Source organism: Pomacea canaliculata, linkage group LG5 (genome assembly GCF_003073045.1).
Source record: "Pomacea canaliculata isolate SZHN2017 linkage group LG5, ASM307304v1, whole genome shotgun sequence".
NCBI lineage: Eukaryota > Metazoa > Mollusca > Gastropoda > Architaenioglossa > Ampullariidae > Pomacea > Pomacea canaliculata.
This window is the reverse complement of record NC_037594.1, coordinates 5,283,204-5,302,397: the sequence shown is the minus strand read 5'-3', so window position 1 is coordinate 5,302,397 and position 19,194 is coordinate 5,283,204. Positions and strand designations below refer to the sequence as shown.

General features: G+C 40.6%; 2 protein-coding genes across 5 annotated transcripts; both read left to right on the top strand.

Moving 5' to 3' along the window:
- Window positions 1-1,552: 1,552 nt before the first annotated feature.
- Window positions 1,553-9,081, top strand: LOC112564619. Of its 4 annotated transcripts, none has more exons than XM_025239569.1 (3): window positions 4,383-4,822; window positions 5,119-5,236; window positions 5,746-9,081. In XM_025239569.1, the coding sequence occupies exon 3, from the start codon at window positions 5,835-5,837 to the stop codon at window positions 8,559-8,561; it is 2,727 nt and encodes a 908-aa protein (XP_025095354.1). In that variant the 5' UTR covers window positions 4,383-4,822; window positions 5,119-5,236; window positions 5,746-5,834; the 3' UTR covers window positions 8,562-9,081. The 4 variants fall into 4 exon arrangements, with proteins under 4 accessions (XP_025095351.1, XP_025095352.1, XP_025095354.1 ...); XM_025239568.1 differs by having other exon boundaries at window positions 5,119-5,240; XM_025239566.1 differs by lacking the exons at window positions 4,383-4,822; window positions 5,119-5,236 and adding an exon at window positions 1,553-3,725.
- A 2,627-nt stretch (window positions 9,082-11,708) lies between these two features.
- On the top strand, window positions 11,709-18,513 carry LOC112564080. The gene is made up of 2 exons (XM_025238662.1): window positions 11,709-11,877; window positions 13,356-18,513. The coding sequence occupies exons 1-2, from the start codon at window positions 11,859-11,861 to the stop codon at window positions 15,890-15,892; spliced, it is 2,556 nt and encodes an 851-aa protein (XP_025094447.1). The 5' UTR covers window positions 11,709-11,858; the 3' UTR covers window positions 15,893-18,513.
- The last annotated feature ends 681 nt before the right edge of the window (window positions 18,514-19,194 follow it).

Genomic DNA, 19,194 nt, shown 5'->3' with positions numbered 1-19,194 from the left:
TTATCAGAAAAAATAGACATCGTTATTGCAGCTCTCCATGACAATATCACATTAAAGTGCTGTTGCCTTGATTTTGTCCAGGTGAACCACTTCCTGGCACAAATGTCGTTAATCTCTGGAGTCTGGGCTGCTAATTCTTCTTTTCCAAAGAATTTTGAAATTTTATTATTATTATTATTATTATTATTATTATTATTATTATTATTATTATTATTATTATTATTATTATTATTATTATTATTATTCTTCAATATGCGTTCGTTTTCGCCGTATATTTTCGTTTTTCATATTTTTTTATTAATTATCTTTATTATTTTTTTTATTATTTTTCTAGGCGACTCTTGCACCTGGGGAGGACTTCTCTTCATGCACTGACATAGAAAGTTTCTTCCTTATTTTTATTCACAGTTCGTGCACTTCATTTTCGCGCGTGACAGCACCGCTCGGAGGACGAGCTAAAATTGGAAGTCACGCAACGAGCTGATTGTCGTGTCGCCATCCGAGATGCTCTTGAGGTCGGGTAGTGGATCAGAAAAGTGCGTAAACAATTTCTTAGTGAGGACAAAAGAGAATAATATCACTGTTGTAATAATGTATCTATCCAGTTTTCCGCAATGTGCATTGTCATCAAAGACCTTGTTTATGTCTCTCTACATTAAGACGGACAAGTGCCCTAGTAACAGCATTGTGCATTTGTTTCACCTGTAATCGTTTTCCTCGTTATCCTTGTCATCGTTACGAGGATAGGTTCTTTCAGCCTGTTCATTTTTGTACGGATGCGGTTACATAGCCGAGATGCAGTGCAAACAATTTTTAGCAAAGAAACTGATTAACACTTACATCTTATCTCTAAAGAAAAGGAATGAGTAAATTCTGAAAAAAATTATGTCGAGTGTCATTCTTGTCTGGGATGTATACAAATCATTTCCTGGGGCATTGCTAACAGATTCAAATGAGTTATTTCAACACTTTTTCACGGAGGTTAAAGGGTTTTATTTGAGATTAGTTTCAGATAGCATTAGACATGGATACATATATATCAAACTGATTCTCACAAGAAGGAGTAACAGACAGGGAGAAAACATGACAGTTTATACTTTTTTAATGTGTGCTCGACCATTATCTAAAGGTACTGATGAGCAAGAAAAGTTTAGAGAGGTATTAAGTGTATATTTTTAAGAATTAAAAACTTTGATGAATAAATTTCTGAAGAATTCAGAATCTCTACTGTTCAAGCTAACGATAACATTTTATAATATATAATATTTTTAACGAAGGACCATTATCAGCTGTTAAACAAACTTAACACTGAGTATCAACAAAATGACAGAACAACGAAAAGGATTACAGTTTTTTCAAGTTCAAAAACCTCTAGAAACAACATGAAAATAGTATCTCGTCATTTGGAACAGAGGATCTCGTCACTCAAAACACAGGATCTCGTCATTCAGAACACAGGATCTCGTCATTCAGAACACAGGATCTTGTCATTCAGAACACAGGATCTCGTCACTCAGAACACAGGATCTCTTCACTCAGAACACAGGATCTCGTCATTCAGAACACAGGATCTCGTCATTCAGAACACAGGATCTCGTCACTCAGATCTCGTCATTCAGAACACAGGATTTCGTCATTCAGAACACAGGATCTCGTCATTCAGAACACAGGATCTCGTCATTCAGAACATAGGATCTCTTCACTCAGAGCACAGGATCTCGTCATTCAGAACACAGGATCTCGTCATTCAGAACACAGGATCTCGTCACTCAGATCTCGTCATTCAGAACACAGGATCTCGTCATTCAGAACACAGGATCTCGTCATTCAGAACACACATGGACCTGAGCAGATAACTTAATATCTTCTCTCGCCTCTGACGTCAGCGTGTGCATGAGCAGCTGCACACCGAGTGGATCGATGCAAAATATTGCAGTTCCGGTTATTTCCCTCTCGTGATCTCTCGTAATCTCCCGTACTGACAATTTTTATGACACGTCTTATCGGCACCTCCAGCCACATCGTTTCTAGCGGATATTAATACCCATATGAGACCGTCTGCTCAGCTTTGTCGGGATTAAGGCCCTTGGGCACCCTGGGGAAGCTAATGACGCACACAGGGTCAGTCCTACAGAAAGCAGCTTAGTTTGTGCTCTTGGCCTCTCTCTCTCTTTCTTTCAGATATTCACACTTACGCACGCGCGTGCACACCTACAAACAAATGCACAAAAAACTCATGTGCTTAGAGAGAGAGAAGAGCACGATTCCAAAAGTTATGACCGACGTACTCTGGTGGTTAGTGTGCTCGACTTACAAGCAGGAGCTTGGTGGATGAAGGTCGGCCGGCCCTGTGATCGAAACCTCACCCAGGCAGTTATTTATTTATACATTGGGCTGATGGTGGGAATACATAAAAACATACCTGATTTATACCTAATCAAAGGACAAAAATTGTCTTCTGACAACCCACAAACAGGATAATCCACCTACAGTTCATTGCTTTGAAACCTTTGACCTTTGATATTTGTATGGTAACAATGAAAATATCTGTTTAAAGTTGCTTCTTTGTTGTCATGTGTTGATGCGACCTCCAGGACACTCATGCGTGCTCCAAATATGGACAATTAGATGTTTTTATCAAGCGCTTTAAGCTAGCCTTTGATGGCGGAGTAAAGTGCTCTATAAATTATCATCATCGTCGTCGTCATTATCATTATCATCTTCACTGACAAGACATACATGTATGACGTCAGCAATGGATGTCCCTCAGACAGGTATCCGAAAGAATACTAAGAATCAGACGGATATAGAGATTAATTTAAAAAACAATAGGACTAGGAATCACATAAACAACAAAGGACAGGAAGATGACTTGCAGGTGAGACGTGACGCCAGATGGTCACCGGATCAAGATGGCGTTAGAATGCTACATGTGTCGGATCATTTCTTCTAGGAACTGTCTAATTATAAACACATATTTTACAGATTCGAAACAGCTGTTTTGCTATGATTTTCATGCAAACAGAAGTATATTTTTCTCGCCTTTTTTTACGAAAAGTCGGGTTGTGGTCTCAGAGTAAGGGAGGCAGGTATTGTACACGCTGCAAAAGTGTTAACACATGGTGGCGGAGCTACAGCTTGACCATCTCCACACGAACCCACATATCTCACGCCAGATTGAGGGGTTGGTTTGAGTTCAGAATTTCCACCCATCCATCAATTTTTTTTCGGACATCGCGCAGCACTTCTTTGTTAGAATGCACTAGAAGCACAACGATTATTGGTGCATTTCTCATTAAACTTTATTGAGATGAATTTCAATTTCAAATAATAATGTTGTTGATTGTTGGTTTATAAGCTCTAGAAGGCTGATTAAAGGTTTCAGGATGTGTCATGGGGGTTGGGGGCTGTCCAATGTATCCATGAACATTCATCTCGCAGCTGCTGCTCTCTGTACTCAGCCACCTTGAGACCACGAACATGTATTACTGTAATGCTGGCAGACTAAAACGAGGCAGGTGTTTACAAAGCTTCCGGTTTAGTCACATTCATTGTTTAGGTTCGCCGAGACTAGCTGCGGAGAACTTCGCAAGAGGCCAAGCGTGGGTCTCGGCAGACAGACACCATATTGAGACTAAGCCGATTGACGCAGGGTCATTGGAGAGTCATCCAGATGGCGCCCACAGCCGTCCTACATCACTCTCCCATCAGCTGCCACATGCCAGGTAAGCAGGATTAAGAACGGTCGCCGGGGATAAGTCTGCAAGAAAGCTGGACGACTAGTCTTCTTTATGTCAACCTCCATGGATGAAGACGGAACAGGCTGCGTGCTTTCGCTCCTGGGTAGTCGATGGTTTTAGATGCATTACCCGGGTATTTCTGGTAGCTTTTGCGTCGCGGACAGGCAGCGAAGATTGCATGATCACTATAGTCTATATCAAAAGATAGTACTTATCCACACAGTCCACCTGCTTATCCTGAGGTTAATGTGACAGATTTGTGATGGCACACATAGAACCAAAAAGCCCTGCTTGATTTATGATAACTGTGACTTAAGCGATGGAAGTGTGTTATTGTATACAGTACTCCTTGAGGGTAAAGAAATAGTAAAGAACACAGAAGGTATGTAAAGGAGAGTGAAAGAGAGGAAACAAAAGTGTATTCATCCTTTGTTTACATGTATCCATATTCTTCAATTTATTTGACAACATATGCAGATATATACACGAGGAAGCTGGACGAAGGAAAGACTGAGTGGATGAGACAAAATTTGTTTCCCTTTTTTCCTTTTTTGCTACTGTTGGTTTTATTTTATTTGTTTGCTTGCTTGTTTGTTTTTATTAGCTACACATTAGAAGCACATGCAGGATAAAATTAAAAAGAGATGATAATTTGTCGCACACGTCTTATCTGTAAGTCAAACATTAATTATCAGCAACGGAAACAACGACTTTACCTGCACTTTGTAAGGGAGGGAACTCTTAAAGCCAGCGGAGCATCCAGGACACATGTTATTCCCCTTACTTGACCTCTGCCATATCAAGGGAAGTAATGCGTGCAGTATAAAACATCAAAACATGATGCTAAGTCGACTATAATCTAAAAATAAAAATCTGTACAAAATTTCTCTAATATGTAGAAAAATTAGAGAACTGAACTTCAGTGATTTCCATCTTTTGGAAAATAAAATTCAGCAGCTTCGCAGACCACGTCGATCGATTTCGGGGAAACACCTGAAGACACCCTGCACGGTGCCGACATTTGTAAACATTGTGAGGTGCGGTGATAATTTGCCAGGCTAAAATGAATTCTATAACACAAGGTTTGTATTCTTCCTTGTGCTGTTCGTTACTAGAAGAACTAGGCTCTGTACCTACATTAATAAAGCTATTAAAGTTAAAATATGGTGATTTCATGTTCTACTTTCGTTTTTGTTTGTATGAGATGAATAGAGCACATTATGAAAAGCGATGATCGACAATCCTTGATTAGAGAACATTATGATCATCCATGGTTATATAATATTACGACAGTTGATGATGAGAGCATAGTACGACCGTCGAGATGACACAACAGTATGACAGTCGAGACGATGTGATTATTTTGTATTTTCTCTAGGTAGCAGCTAGCAGTGCGTGCACTCTTGTCCTCTTGTGACACGTAGGTACAAGTGACAGTCAACGGGACTGTGTAAAACATTTGCTAAGCAGATAAATACCTGGAAACATTTCACTTTGTAGGTAAAAAATGATCGTTGTGAATGTAATATTACACTAATAATAATAATAAATAGCACATTTGTATATCGCCTTTTTCCAGCATAAGTTAACATGTTATATGCTTGTATGAGTATGCATGCATGTGTTTGTTTAGGATATATTGTCTACATTCTTTGTTCTTAATAATCTATTGAAACACGAGGATGTTAAATGCTTATTCAAAGATATTTTAAAGCTCTTGTATTATTTTCATCATCACATGTTTTGGGAGACTATTATTTCTTTGAACATGTGAAACAAACCTCCAGTAAAGCCTGCATTTAGCCATATAACAGCTGTAAAACTGCTTTTATTCAAAGCAACTCAAAATAATCAGATACACGCAGTTAAATTTATATGTAATTGATTTACTTAGTGATATTGCTGCATTAACTTTTGGTCTTCTATGTTGAAGATGTTCGCTTCTTTTTATTTATAATTGTCCTCTATTACTTGAAATTAAATTACTTTTTTCCACTAATCCTAGGTGTATGTCTATCGCCAGACATCTGTGAACCTGAGAAGAATCGGGGGGATCTCGTTGACCAGCTTGAAGAATTTCCTCACTCCTTCCTGATGACTGATCTACAGAACAAAAGTAAAAGTTATTTTGAGCGTATCAAAGAGGGTTTGGTACAAGGTCTGAAGGTGGGCTTTAAGACTACTTTAGAAACAGCACGAGCTAAGAATTTGCTCTCGTACAGTTTGTTTCTTCTCGGGTATCCAGACGAAGCAATAGAGGAGATTGACAGAGCTTTAGCTCTAGAAGATCAACAAACAAACATTGTGTCCCTGGCCAATAAAGCTTTTATTTGGATTTCTATGGACTACTACGATCAGGCACAAGAACAAATTCTTGTTCTTCAAAAACTGAAGACACACTCAGACTTTCAGTACCTGGAGACAAAAGCCAAAGGAGAACTTGCGTTCAGCTACACACGTATGGGTCCACCATTTATTCCTAAAACGATCAAGTTATTCGAGGAAGTTTTGCCAAAAGCAAGAGAAGAAGAAAAGTTCTTATGGTCGTTTGGTCTTGCTCTTACATATCGAAGAGCCATGCACGGGCAAAATATTGAGGTTGTCACTGCCATTGATAATCAAGAAAAGAGTGAGAGGACTTTAAATCTACTGAAGTACATTATTAGAGAATCAACAAGTAAAAACCTTCAGGCTAAAGCATATTCTGAACTTGCCCTACTTCTTAACCAAAACAAAACAAATGAAAGCTTAAATCTAGAAGCTGGCATGTCAATTGAAGAAGCATGTAACAAAGCTTTGGAGCTTGACAAAGATGATTACTCTGTCCTGGTTAAAACTGGACGACTTTTTCGCTATCTGAAGGAAACAGAGAGGTCACGTCAGGTGCTAGAGACAGCTGTGTCCATTCGCCCTTCCTCTACAGTTTTCCACCATCTTGGACTGACGTACAAGGCGCTAGCTACAGACAAAATCTATGAAGGTTCCTTATCGGGCACACCAGGCAGAGGATCATCAAGAGGGACATGGAACAGAGGACGTGGAGGAGGCTGGCGAGGACGTGGAGGAAGAGGTAGAATGTCGGAAGGAACAGGGAGCGGTCAGATAAGTGATGGAGCCCATGCGCGAGCACCAAACTCAATGATCGTAAGAGAAAATTCAGACAAAGTATATAATGTAGAAGTGAGTGCAGGGTTGAGAGGGGGAAGTGGCCGCACCCGGGGGAATATTCCAGATGATCGCCCATTTACAAACAGATCATATACGCATGACAGGCAACATACACAGGAACGCGCAACTTCTTGTTATTCCTCTTTAGAAGGGGGTGAGCGGCCTTTTCCTTATTGTAAAGAAAAAACTACAGTCAAGGAAGACAATTTTATTGATAGGTTTGGAATGATGTCCCTTGACATCAACAACCCACGCAAGCGTGGGAGTTTACGCAAGAACTATGCCCATAATGAAGATGCCAGATTAACCGACACGCTCGCACAAAAGCGTCTAGGGAGAATGGTCAAGTCGCCAAATGGCAATGAAACTAAATTTTCCAGATCTGATTCTTATATACCGGAAGCTCTACATTATCTTGAGGAGGCAGTAAAATTCAGCAAGGACGAAAACAAACGAGCTGTCTATGACCTGGCACTCTTACACAAAGCACTGGGAGAGTATGACAATGCCCTGATCCTCTTACAAAAAATCAAGAATAGCACATCAATGATGGTAGGAGCTTTTGATAAAGTTAATGCTTGGGAGCAGATTGGACTGATCTGGAAAACCAAGAGTGAGAATGAGACCAATGAAGAAGAGAAGAAAAAACTGGATAAGAGAGGAAATTCAATGCTAAGGTCAGCTTTACATGAAGCAATGAGATTATTTTCAAGAGCACCTAGTATGCAGCAACAAGTCTGTCATGTCTGGAATTCATTTTCAACTCTCCTTGCAGATATCGAAAATTCAGACGGAAACACGCGAGAAAAAATAAGGGAAAAAGCACGCCTACTTACTTTGGTAAGTAAACACAAAGAAAGTATCAGCCTTCTTCAAGAACTCAAGACCATTTCGCCACAAAAAGAAAACGACCCAGAAACTCTAAAATTACTTATTGAGAACTATTCGGGAACCAAAGATTATGAATCTGCAGCTTTTCTTATAGACTTGCTGAAGTGCAGCTCTGAAGGCAACCCAACAATGAGTCTTTTTGGAGACAAGTACTACACGCAGAAGGTGTACATAAAGGCTGCAGAGCAACATTTAATGACATCTTGTGATAAACTAGAACCGACCTTTGACCTGGCTAGGCGCTTTTTTCGTGCTGCCTTCACAGATATCATCAGCGAGTCGTCGGTCAGTAGCGAATCTTGGGAGACGGGCAGTTCATCTGACAGTGAGGAAGCTGATGAATGGCACGTGATGATATTGTATGACGATCGAGATGAAGATATGGAAAAGTACGCCAATAGTTTAAAGTCTCTCCTAGGAGACGCATGCAGCCTCGGTGTGACGTGCATGTATGAAGACGTTATGCCCGGAATGAAAAGAGACGGACTGTTACGAAACATGAAGAGGAGCCAGCTGCTGATCTTCATAGCTGGTGAGAAAGTCTCCAGAAATCTTACATATTTTATGGAGATTGCTGCTGAAAGGCAATCAACGGTAACACTACTGGTAAATACCCAGAAAATACCCAGACTGCTCTCCAAACGTAGAAATCGGCCATTTCCCACAGAGTTCCTGGACTTTACAGCTGGGTCGTACACTCCAGACACAGTCAACGCCGTCTGCTCACTGTTTCGATTTCTCATTGGTATTGGAGAGGGCTAGTATCATCACTGGTGTTAAAGAAGGCTAGTTATGTCAAATGCACGCATATTTAATAAAACAAACACCGTCATGGGCCAGAATGTACAGATCGTCCCATGCCTGACCCAGTTGTCGTCGGTCGGCAAAGACCTTTGTGGGGAACCGTGCATCTGTCAAGTTCCCCGGACGACCAGATCAGGTCAGGTAGTTAGGTAGGTTGGTTAGTGCCAGCAAGTAAGGCTATTTCAGGACAGGACTGATCAATAGACTGCACCCTTGTACCCTGGTGGATTACATTAACGTCAACATTAACGACTACACCTTAGGGGTGAAAAGATAAAATCCAAATTACTAAGTGGCAAATCAGGGTCGTGAGCGACAGTATGTGTTTATTTTTATGTTGCTTAGATGAAAAGGGAAAGCGTGGTTGAATGGCAAGTGTTTTGTGTGGAAGTGCGTGGGTGTGACAGCTGCTTTTTCTTTGATGTAACGGCTTCACTGAGGGGCCCCACTTGTATAAATGAGAAGAGTAAGATTGAGAAAAAAAAAAGTTATGTTGCTGCCTGATGAGTGTCCTTGACTGCGACAGCCAAAAACCCTGACCGTTTCTCCAGTTCTGTTTTAATTCCTCATCAGAAGTTCTGAAATCCTTACAAACTTAAGTTAACTTAAATAGTGTATAGTATTCATGTGAAACCTGTCGATGTTTTGACTTTGACTTATTTATTCAAAGCTTTGGATCATATTTTAATTAGAGAAAAGTAATATTGTGTATTGAAATGATTGTTAGATTTTTGAAGGAGTGTACAGGGTGGTTTTTTTTTTATTCTGTTATCTTCCTGCATTTGTCGTTGGCTGGTGTGCTGGATATACCGAATTTCAAGAGGGTGACAACTGTTAACCCGGGGGGGGGGGGGCGCGACGTGCTTACAGGGGGGCGCGAAGGTGGTCATTTTTTTAAAGTTTCTTATACCGGTATTAGTGAAATTAGCTTACATTGCTGGCTAAGGGGGGCGCGTGGACGTACCTTTGTATGTCGCGGGGGGGGGGGGTCACATGTAAAAGGTTGAGAACCGCTGCTGTAAAGGTTCTTTGGTCGAGGTCCGGACCTGACGGCGAGGCTTCCAAAGAAGACGTGCTATTAGTGGCCTTTGATCAAAGGCGTTTACCGCAAAAAGGGGAGGAGATTGACTTTCATCATGTAGTTAATTAAAGTAATCATTTTGTTTGATGATTTATTTTCAAATATCAAATTTATTTCTTAAATTCATACACTTCTTTGGTTGGCGTTTCGATGTAAACGTACTAAGCTGTAGAGCTGTGATAGTATATATGTTTACTCCAACTGTAGATGTCAGTATTGTATCTTTTCATGGAAAACGTTAATGATAATGGGCCCTCATATTATTTTTTTAAATATTGTTGCTGTTGTTTTGTCTTAGCAACTGCATTTTATAGAGGCAAAGTGTTGCACATAACACATAATGTGTCCCAGAATCACATTTCTAATTTTGAGCTATTCTTGTGCTTGCGAATCAAATGTTCCCACTTTTAACTTATACTTTTATATATATACACTCCAAGATTGTGTTTGATTGTAATTCACATAGTGCCATTAAAGATAAACTCTGAAGGAATGTTTCTGTGTATATAAATACTGAAATGTTTACAGTCCCGTCTGTTCTCATCGTGCCAACTCCATTCACAAAAATCACCCTAGCAAACACGAGCACCACAGCAGCCTTAAGATCAAAGTAAATCGACAGTATAAACACAACTAATAAAAACAGACATTTTTATAAAGCTAGTCCTATACATCTGGTGTAATGCCAAAAAAGATCGTAATCATTGACCTTATTTAAAAACTACATTTTCTTGCATATTTGATCTACATTTATGCAAAATAATCCATTCAGTAAACATTTCTGTTAAATTTTCGTAGCGTCTATACAATTCAAACATCTGTAAACCAATGACATAAATAGCAAAGACGAAAAAACGCGACCGTACAGAAAATCGTTCATACAGCGATGACAGTTATGTTAGTACGGTAATTCTTTATGATTTTGTGATTTTAGGATGATGATGATAATCGAGATGGATTTTTCCTATCTTTGGGTGATATAGTTCTTACTTCTTACAAAAAAAATTTGATTGTCTTTGTTTCTTTACTAGATATATAGCTGTGCCTTTTCTCTCAACCTCTCTCTTGTAACATCTGTCTTCTCTATATCTGCAAGGAAGGTTGAAGAGAAGTGCCATACTTAACAGATTGTAGCAGGACTGTTTGACAGTTGGATTTTATGATTCCTTGAAAACCACTCTGACGCCAAAGGCTTCCGATATCATGAATATTCTACTTCTTTTCCATTTGCTTCTACTTAATTTGTTCCATCTGTCTCTCGTCTGCGAAATTTTTCTAGATCACGCCTGTCTTGTCGAAGTTGATTTTGTCAAAGGCGCCTGCGGATGTCTGTCTAGCACTCCTCGTCATTTTTAGAAGCATGGACGCTTGTGATTCATCAATCATTTTGTATAAGAGTGCTACATCATTGGTGTGTGTGTGTTGCTAGCGCTGAGTTCTTAACCATATAGTTAGCAACTAGCGACCTGCTGACCCCGAGAGGAATTCAATAGTCACATCGAGGTATCACTTTTATCATCTAATATTTCATATTGTGTGATCTGTGTGTACCATTCGTACTGTGTGTGATCTGTGTGCACAATACGTATGTGTGTGTGATCTGTGTGCACAATACGTATGTTTGTGTGATCTGTGTGCACAATACGTATGTTTGTGTGATCTGTGTGCACAATACGTATGTTTGTGTGATCTGTGTGCCCAAAAAGGTTTTACGCTACGGAGGCGCCGCACGTGCAGGATGAAGTAAAGAAGAAACGATAATCTTTTGTACACGTCTTACTTGTAAGTCGAACCTTATCAGCAGGGGAGACGGTAACTTAACTAGATGCACTTTGCAAGGGAGACACCTCTGAAAACCAGCGGCGCATCCAGGACACGTGTTATTCCCCTTACTTGACCTCTGCCATATGAAGGGAAGTAATGCGTGTGGTACAAAACATCAAAACATAAACCTTGCTTAGTCGACTATAATATGAAAATAATAATCTTTACAAGATTTCTTATATGTAGAAAAATTAGAGAACTGAACTCCACTATGTTCTTTCTCGGCGAAACTAAAATTCAGCAGCTCCGCCGACCACGTCGCTTGATTTCGGGGAAACACCTAAGGTCACCCTGCACGGAGCCTACAGTTGTAAACATTGTGAGGTGCGGTGATCATTTGCCAGGCTAAGATGAATTCTCTAACACAAGGTTTGTATTCTTACTTATGCTTCATTACAAGTAGAATTAGGCTCTGTACCAAAATTATTTAAAAAATAGTTAACCTGTTAACGTAAAGAAATGATTTCATGCTCTACTTTCGTTTTCGTTTGCTCGAAGATGATTAGATCACATTATGTAAAGCGATGATCGATAAAGCCTGATCGGCATGGCTGACTAGAAGGAGGGGACAGAGAAGGTCTGATGTACCTGGGCCCGCGGCTGTAAAGGGGGCCCAGCCTTCATCAGTGTATTTTTTTCATTCTTTTCCTTTTAAATAAAGATCGACGTAACATTCCCCACTCTGGGAATTTTTTGTTTCTATGGAGCAGGATACTACAATTTTGATTCTTTAATCTCATTTTTCCTCATTTACTAATCACTCACGCATAAATAACTCTATGTTCAAGTAGTGATGTAAATCCTAGTGCATTTGTCCTAATGTTTGTAGTCTGTCACTTTACTGAATGAAATGTAGATATTGGCAATTGAATTGTTATATATTATTATATACTGAGAAAATAATTTACTATTACAATTACAATGGGCCCGGAGAGATCGTCTACCCGGGGCCCGTGCTGGCTCTCGTCGGCCCTACTGTTCGGAGAACATTATGATCATCGATTGTTATAGCACATTACGACAGTCGATGATGACATCACGGTACAACAGTCGAGACGATGAAATTGTTTCGTATTTTCTCTGAACAGTTAGAAGTGCGTGCACTCTTGTCCTCGTCTGACACGTAGGTACAAGCGACAGTGAAAGGAAATTTGCAGTATTTTACAGAAAAGGAAGCTAATAAACATTTAGAAAACATACTTTGTAGGTGAAAAAATGATCTTTCTGCTAAGTTTCAAGTAATGTACCAATATGTACACCTTCTGTATTTACTACATTGAGAAAAAACAGCCCACACTTATTTTGACTGGGGTAAAACAGGAGGAGAGATAATAAATGACAAAAAACAAAGTGAAGTCGAGTCCGTGCATACTGTGTATCAATAAATAAGTCTACATCTTGTATGTTTGTGTGTCTCTATGGATGAATGCATATGTTTGTTAACGATGTTTTGTCTATATTATTTGTTCTTAATAATCTATTGAAACATGAGGATGTTAAATACTTATGCAAAGATATTTTTAAAGTCCCTGATTTCCCTAAACACACATTTTTAACATATGCAGAAACCTCTCCAGACAACCCTGTATTTCGCCACATAGTACACATAAAAGTAGCACATATAAAGGCTGCAACACTGCTTAAAATAATCAGATGCCAGCTTGGCTGAAACTAAGTTCTTTTAATGTTTGACTAATTTAATATATTGACAGTGAAATCAGTACCTAAGTTTTTCCTATTCTTTGTCGAAAATATAAGAAATACAAGTTCGTGATACAAGTGTTCATCTCTTTATTTATAATGGTCCTCTATTACTTGAAATTAAATTTCTGTTTCCCTAATCCTAGGTGTATGTCTATCGCCAGACATCTGTGAAAGGGAGCATGATAAGAAACGAAAGTATTACGTTGATCAGCTTCAAGAATTTCCTCACTCCTTCCTGATGACTGATCTACAGAACAAAAGCAAAAACTCCTTTGAGCGTGTCAAAGAGGGTTTGGAAGAAGCTTTGAAGGTGGGCTTCAAGACTACTTTGGAAACAGCACGGGCTACGAACTTGTTGTCGTACTGTTTGTTTTGTCTCGGTAATCTAACCGAGGCAAATAAACAAATCGATAAATCTAGAGCTCTGGACGATCAAAAGACAAACATTGTGTCCCTGGCCAATAAAGCTTTCATTTTGACTTATATGGACTACTACGATCGGGCTCAAGAACAAATCCTCGTTCTTCAAGAATTAAAGAAACAAGCCGATTTTCCCTACCTGGTAACAAAAGCTAAAGGAGAACTTGCGTTCAGCTACACTCGTATGGGTCCTCTATTTTATTCTCAAGCTACCCGGTTGTTCAGGGAGATTTTGCCAAATGCACGAGGCGAAGAGCAGTTCTTGTGGGAGTTTGGCCTCGCTCTAACATATCGAAGAGTCATGCACATTCAAAACATTGAGGTGATCACTGTCATCGATAATCAAGAAGTAAGATCACTCGGGGAAATGACTTTGAAACTACTGAATGATATTATTAGAGGGTCAAAAAGTAAAAACCTACAGGCTAAGGCATATTCTGAACTTGCCCTACTTCTTAACCAGAACAGAACCAATACTCGCTTTAATCAAGAAGCGGGCATATCAGCTGAAAAAGCATGTAACAAAGCTTTGGAGCTTGACGAGGAGGATTATTCTGTCCTGGTTAAAACTGGCCGAATTTTTCGCTACCTGAAAAAAACCGAGATGTCATGTCAGCTGCTAGAGACAGCTGTGTCCATTCGACCCTCCTCTACAGCTTTCCACCATCTTGGACTGACGTACAAGGCGCTAGCGACTGCTGCAGTCTACCGAGGCTCCTCCTCCTTTACACGTGGCAGAGGATCTTTTAGAGGGACAGGGGACAGAGGACGTGGAGGAGGCTGGCGAGGACGTGGAGGAAGAGGCAGAATGTCGGAAGAAACATGGAGTGGTCAGATAAGGGATGGAATGAGACGTGACTGGATAGGTGTCAACGCTCGGAGATCAGACCCAATGGTTGGACAAAATTCTGTTGTCTACTATGGCAGAGGACGTGCACGGCAATCAGGCAATTGGAGAGGAACAAGGGAATTCACCTGTAGAAGTGCAGACTATCGCCAGTCTGAAAGCAAATCAGACACGCATGGCAAATATTATGCACAGAAACAGGAATCAGTTTGTTATTCCTCTTTGCTAGGGGCTGAGCGGGCGACAACTCACATCAAAGAGACTTCAATCAAGGGAGATGATTGTAGCTTGAATGCAGCGTTTGGCATGATGTCCCTTGACTCCGTCGACCATAGTGATTCAGCAAAAAGCGTCTCTTCTACCTACAAAGTTGGCGAGACGCTTACACAACGGGAACTTAAGAAAATGGTGAAGACACCGAGCGGCAATGAAACCAAGTTTTCAAGATCTAATCCTTATATACCTAAAGCTCTACTTTATCTTGAGAAAGCAGTAAAATTCAGCAAAGACGAAAACAAACGAGCTGTCTATGATCTGGCACTCTTACACAAAGCACTGGAAGAGTATGACAATGCCCTACACCTTTTGCTAGAAATTAGAAGTAATAAATCCATGATGATAGGAGCTTTTGATAAAGTTAATGCTTGGGAGCAGACAGGACTGATCTTAAAGACAATGAGTAAGAATGAGACAAATGAAGAAGAAAAGAAGAAATTGGATAAGGAAGGTGAGACCATGCTAAGAACAGCATTACATGAAGCAATGAGATTATTTTCAAGAACACCTGGTATTCAGCAACAAGTCTGCCATGTCTGGAATTCATTTTCAACTCTCCTTGCAGATATCGAAAATTCAGACGGAAACACGCGAGAAAAAATAAGGGAAAAAGCACGCCTACTTACTTTGGTAAGTAAACACAAAGAAAGTATCAGCCTTCTTCAAGAACTCAAGAGCATTTCGTCACAAAGCGAAAACGACCCAGAAACTCTAAAAATACTTATTGAGAACTATTCGGAAACCGAAGATTATGAATCTGCAGCCATTTTTATAGACTTGCTGAAGTGCAGCTCTGAAGGCAACCCGACAATGAGTCTCTTTGGAGACAAGTACTACACGCAGAAGGTGTACATAAAGGCTGCAAAGCAGCATTTAATGACATCTTGTGATAAACCAAAATCATCGTCTGCTGAACTGGCTAGGCGCTTTTTTCTTGCTGCCTTCACAGATGTCGTCAGCGATGTGTTCCATGTGGGTGGCTCCTCAGCCAGCAGCTGCTGCAGCAGCGATACTTGGGAGACGAGCAGTTCATCGGACAGTAAAGACATTGAAGGATGGCATGTGATGCTCTTGTATGAAGATCGAGATGAAAATATGGAGGCTCATGCAAACAGTTTGAAGTCTCTCTTGAACTGAGGCTTGCTGCCTTAATGTGACCTGCATGGCTGATGACATTATGCCCGGAATGATCTTAGATGAGCTGCTACGCAACATGAAGAAAGTCACCTGCTGGTCTTTATAATTGGTGAGAAGAAAATATCCAGAAAGCTTAAATACTTAATAAAAAGCCGTTGAAAGAAGATCAACAGTGACATTACTGGTGAACACCACTAAAGTCCCTGATGTGCTCTTTTCGCATAGCTCTATGTCTTTTCCCCCAGAATTACTGGACTTCAAAGCTGGAGTGTATACGCAAAAAAACATCTGAAACTATCTGCTCACTGTTTCGGTTCCTCGTTGGCATTGAAGAAGGTTAGTACATTAAATGCACGAACATAGTTGTTTGGCCAGAAAAGACAGTTGGTCCCATGCCTGACCCACTTGTCGCCGGTCAGCAAAAGACCTTTGTGGGGAACCTTGTTAACTGCTGTATCCGTCAAGTTCCCCGGACGACTAGAACAGGTCAGGATTGGTTGGCTGGTTGGTTGATTAATTGGATGTGTTTTGTGCCGTACCAGCAAGTAAGGCTATATCACGACAGGACTGATCAACAGACTGCACCCTTGTTCCATGGAGGATTACCTCACAAGTAATGACTACATATCAGGAGTGAAGATTTACAAATATTGATTGACAAAATCGAAATGTCTAGAAGATTAACACTGATGATATTGTCCATGTTTACTTTGAATTGGTCGATTTTTTTTCATTGTATCAAAATCTTTTTCTTGCCATGCACTTTTTCCACGGTGCCGCTAGCTGCCACGCTTCCAGTTGATTATTTTTTGTGGTCTTCCATCATTGTTATGACGATCATTATTAACTTTGATGATGAAGAAGATTGTTTCAGATGTAGAAAACTTCGTAGTTTAAACAGATCAAATGAGCAGAGAATTTTGGTGATTGAGATGAACAGAATATGGCGAATGGACCTGATCTTCCGGGGCTCGTGTTACGCAGAACGACAGATGTGCAAAACATCTTTATCAAGAGACATGTCAGCAGACATTATGTAACCTGAGCTACGTGTTGAAGTAACAAAAGGAACATTGGCATCGCATACTGACTAGAGACAGGCAGTGAAGGGTAAACTCTGGCTCTCCAATCTAAAAAAAAAATCGAAGCTTCTGTTTTATCGTCATTTAGTTTTAACTTGTGGGTCATCCAGAAACACGATCTTGGATGCTCTGGACAGCAGAGTGTGCCTGAGAAGAACAACTGGTATACGCTGAGTGTCGTCACCAAAGGACTGATGAGAGAATGAGATTGAATTAGAGTAGTAAGTGGCTTGGTGTACATGATAAAGAGGACGGAACCAAGTACAGAACCGTTGGGGACGTATAGAGTCTGATGGAGACACTCAGCCATCCACTATGACTGAGTTCTATCTGAGAGATCACTGAAACCAGTCGGCAGTAGGAGAAAGACTGGAATCCGTGGGAAGTGGCGGTCATAGAGAGGTCGACTGAGAGAGCGAGAGAGCAGAAGAAGCTGAAGATGCGTCTCATGGTTTGACTCTGTACGTCTGTGAAAGATATCAATGTACCAACCTAGCTGCTTCTGCCACTCTTCCCATAGATCTCCTGTCTGCACCCCGTTAGCCCCAGCTGTCACTCGATTCCTTTGTCTTCATGCATGATCTGCAATGCCCTCCCCATGTCTCTTCATACAGAAGACGTTTTGCAAGTTACTTTTATCTAAACCTCTTGCTGCCAATAAACTGGCCGAGTTATTTCCCACCTCCTCCCTTTCCTCCCCCTCTATGTTTCTTCGTGGGTGACAGTATTTATCTCTTCATTTTTATGCTGCTTAAATGAGAAGGGAAAGCGTGGGTGGATGACAAGTGTTGTGTGTGGGAGTGCGCGGATGTGCTTGGGCGCGAGCGCGTGTCATGACGACCGTTTTTTCTTTGATGTAACGGCGTCATTGAGGAGCTCCACTCGTATAAATGAAAAGAGTAAGAGTGAGAGAAAAAAGAGTGATTTTGCTAACTGTGTCCTTGACTGACGGGGGAAAACCTGACCGTTTCTCCAATTCTGTTTGAAGTCTGATCAAAATTGTGAAATCCTGTCAAACTGATTAATAGTGTGCAGTATTCACGTGAAACCTGTCGAGGCGAGTCTGCCTCGGTTTGACTTTTGAATTTTTAACGTAAGATTTGGATTGCATTTTAATTACAGAAAAGTAATATCGTATTTTAAATTATTGTTAGATTTTTAAGGAGTGTAATTTTCTATCCAGGATTTTCATTTATTCTGTTATTTTCCTGACTGCTGTGCTGGATATACCTGTAACCGAATTTCAAGAGGGTGGCAACCGTGTGTCGTGGTTCTTTGGTCGAGGTAAGGACCTGACCGCGCAGGATTCAAAAGATTTGCTATGAATGGCCTTTGCTCAACTTTTACCGCAAATATGGGAGGGGTTGACTTGCGTGTTTCCGTATGTACTTAGGGTAATCATTTTGTTTGTTGAATTTTTCGAATATCATATTCATTTCTTAAATTCAGATTTTTCTTGTTGGCGTTTTGCCGCACACAGGTGTAGACCTGTGACAGTGTGTATTGTGTCTGTTCAAGGAAGACGTTAATGATAATGGGCCCTCTTGTGTTGTTATTATTATTGTTGTTGTTAATTTTGGTTTGCCATGAACACTTGCACATGCATGCCTACACGTACATACATGGAACACCCCTCTAGACAAGTTTGTTTCCAGCATCTTCAGAACAGCACACTGTGCCACGCAGTTTCAGCACGATCCGGACAGCATCTTTGTTCCCAGACTGTCCACATCCTCGACTTCATTTTGTTTTATCAAGACTTGACTGTGTAATTCTTTCTTGTGTGGTTGTCCTATCTTCTCTGCAGGGCAACTCACGCTCCAAGTGAGGTGGTGGGCGGTGTAATTGGTGTTTTACGCCGAGCCAGCAGCTAAGGCTGTATCAAGGCAAGGCAGCCAGCCCTGTGAACAGATGTGCAGAAAAAGAACAGCCTGCCCAAGACGAGAGCTGAATCCAGGACAGCCAACCTTCACTGTATTGGTGACAAGCACAAATCGTTGCGCCATGTACCACTCCAAGCGAGCAAACTTCTTTGTGTTCTCCACTGGCTTCCTGTCCTAGGATCGTATAAATTTGAACTAGTAACACTTGGCTTCCGGTTCTTTGCAGCCTCCACTCTTTTTATTTCTCTTACCTTCCTACTCCCTACCCCAAAATAAGCATCTCTGTGCTTCTGCTGATGCTCGCTTCCCTTCCGTTCTCAGAACAAAACCTCTGATG

Bases quoted from the DNA above. Each gene is read 5' to 3' on its own strand.
- LOC112564619 (XM_025239566.1), top strand. From the start codon at position 3,674: ATGGCGCCCACAGCCGTCCTACATCACTCTCCCATCAGCTGCCACATG. The intron at 3,726-5,745 runs GTAAGCAGGATT...CACTAATCCTAG, and splicing joins CATCAGCTGCCACATGCCAG to GTGTATGTCTATCGCCAGAC.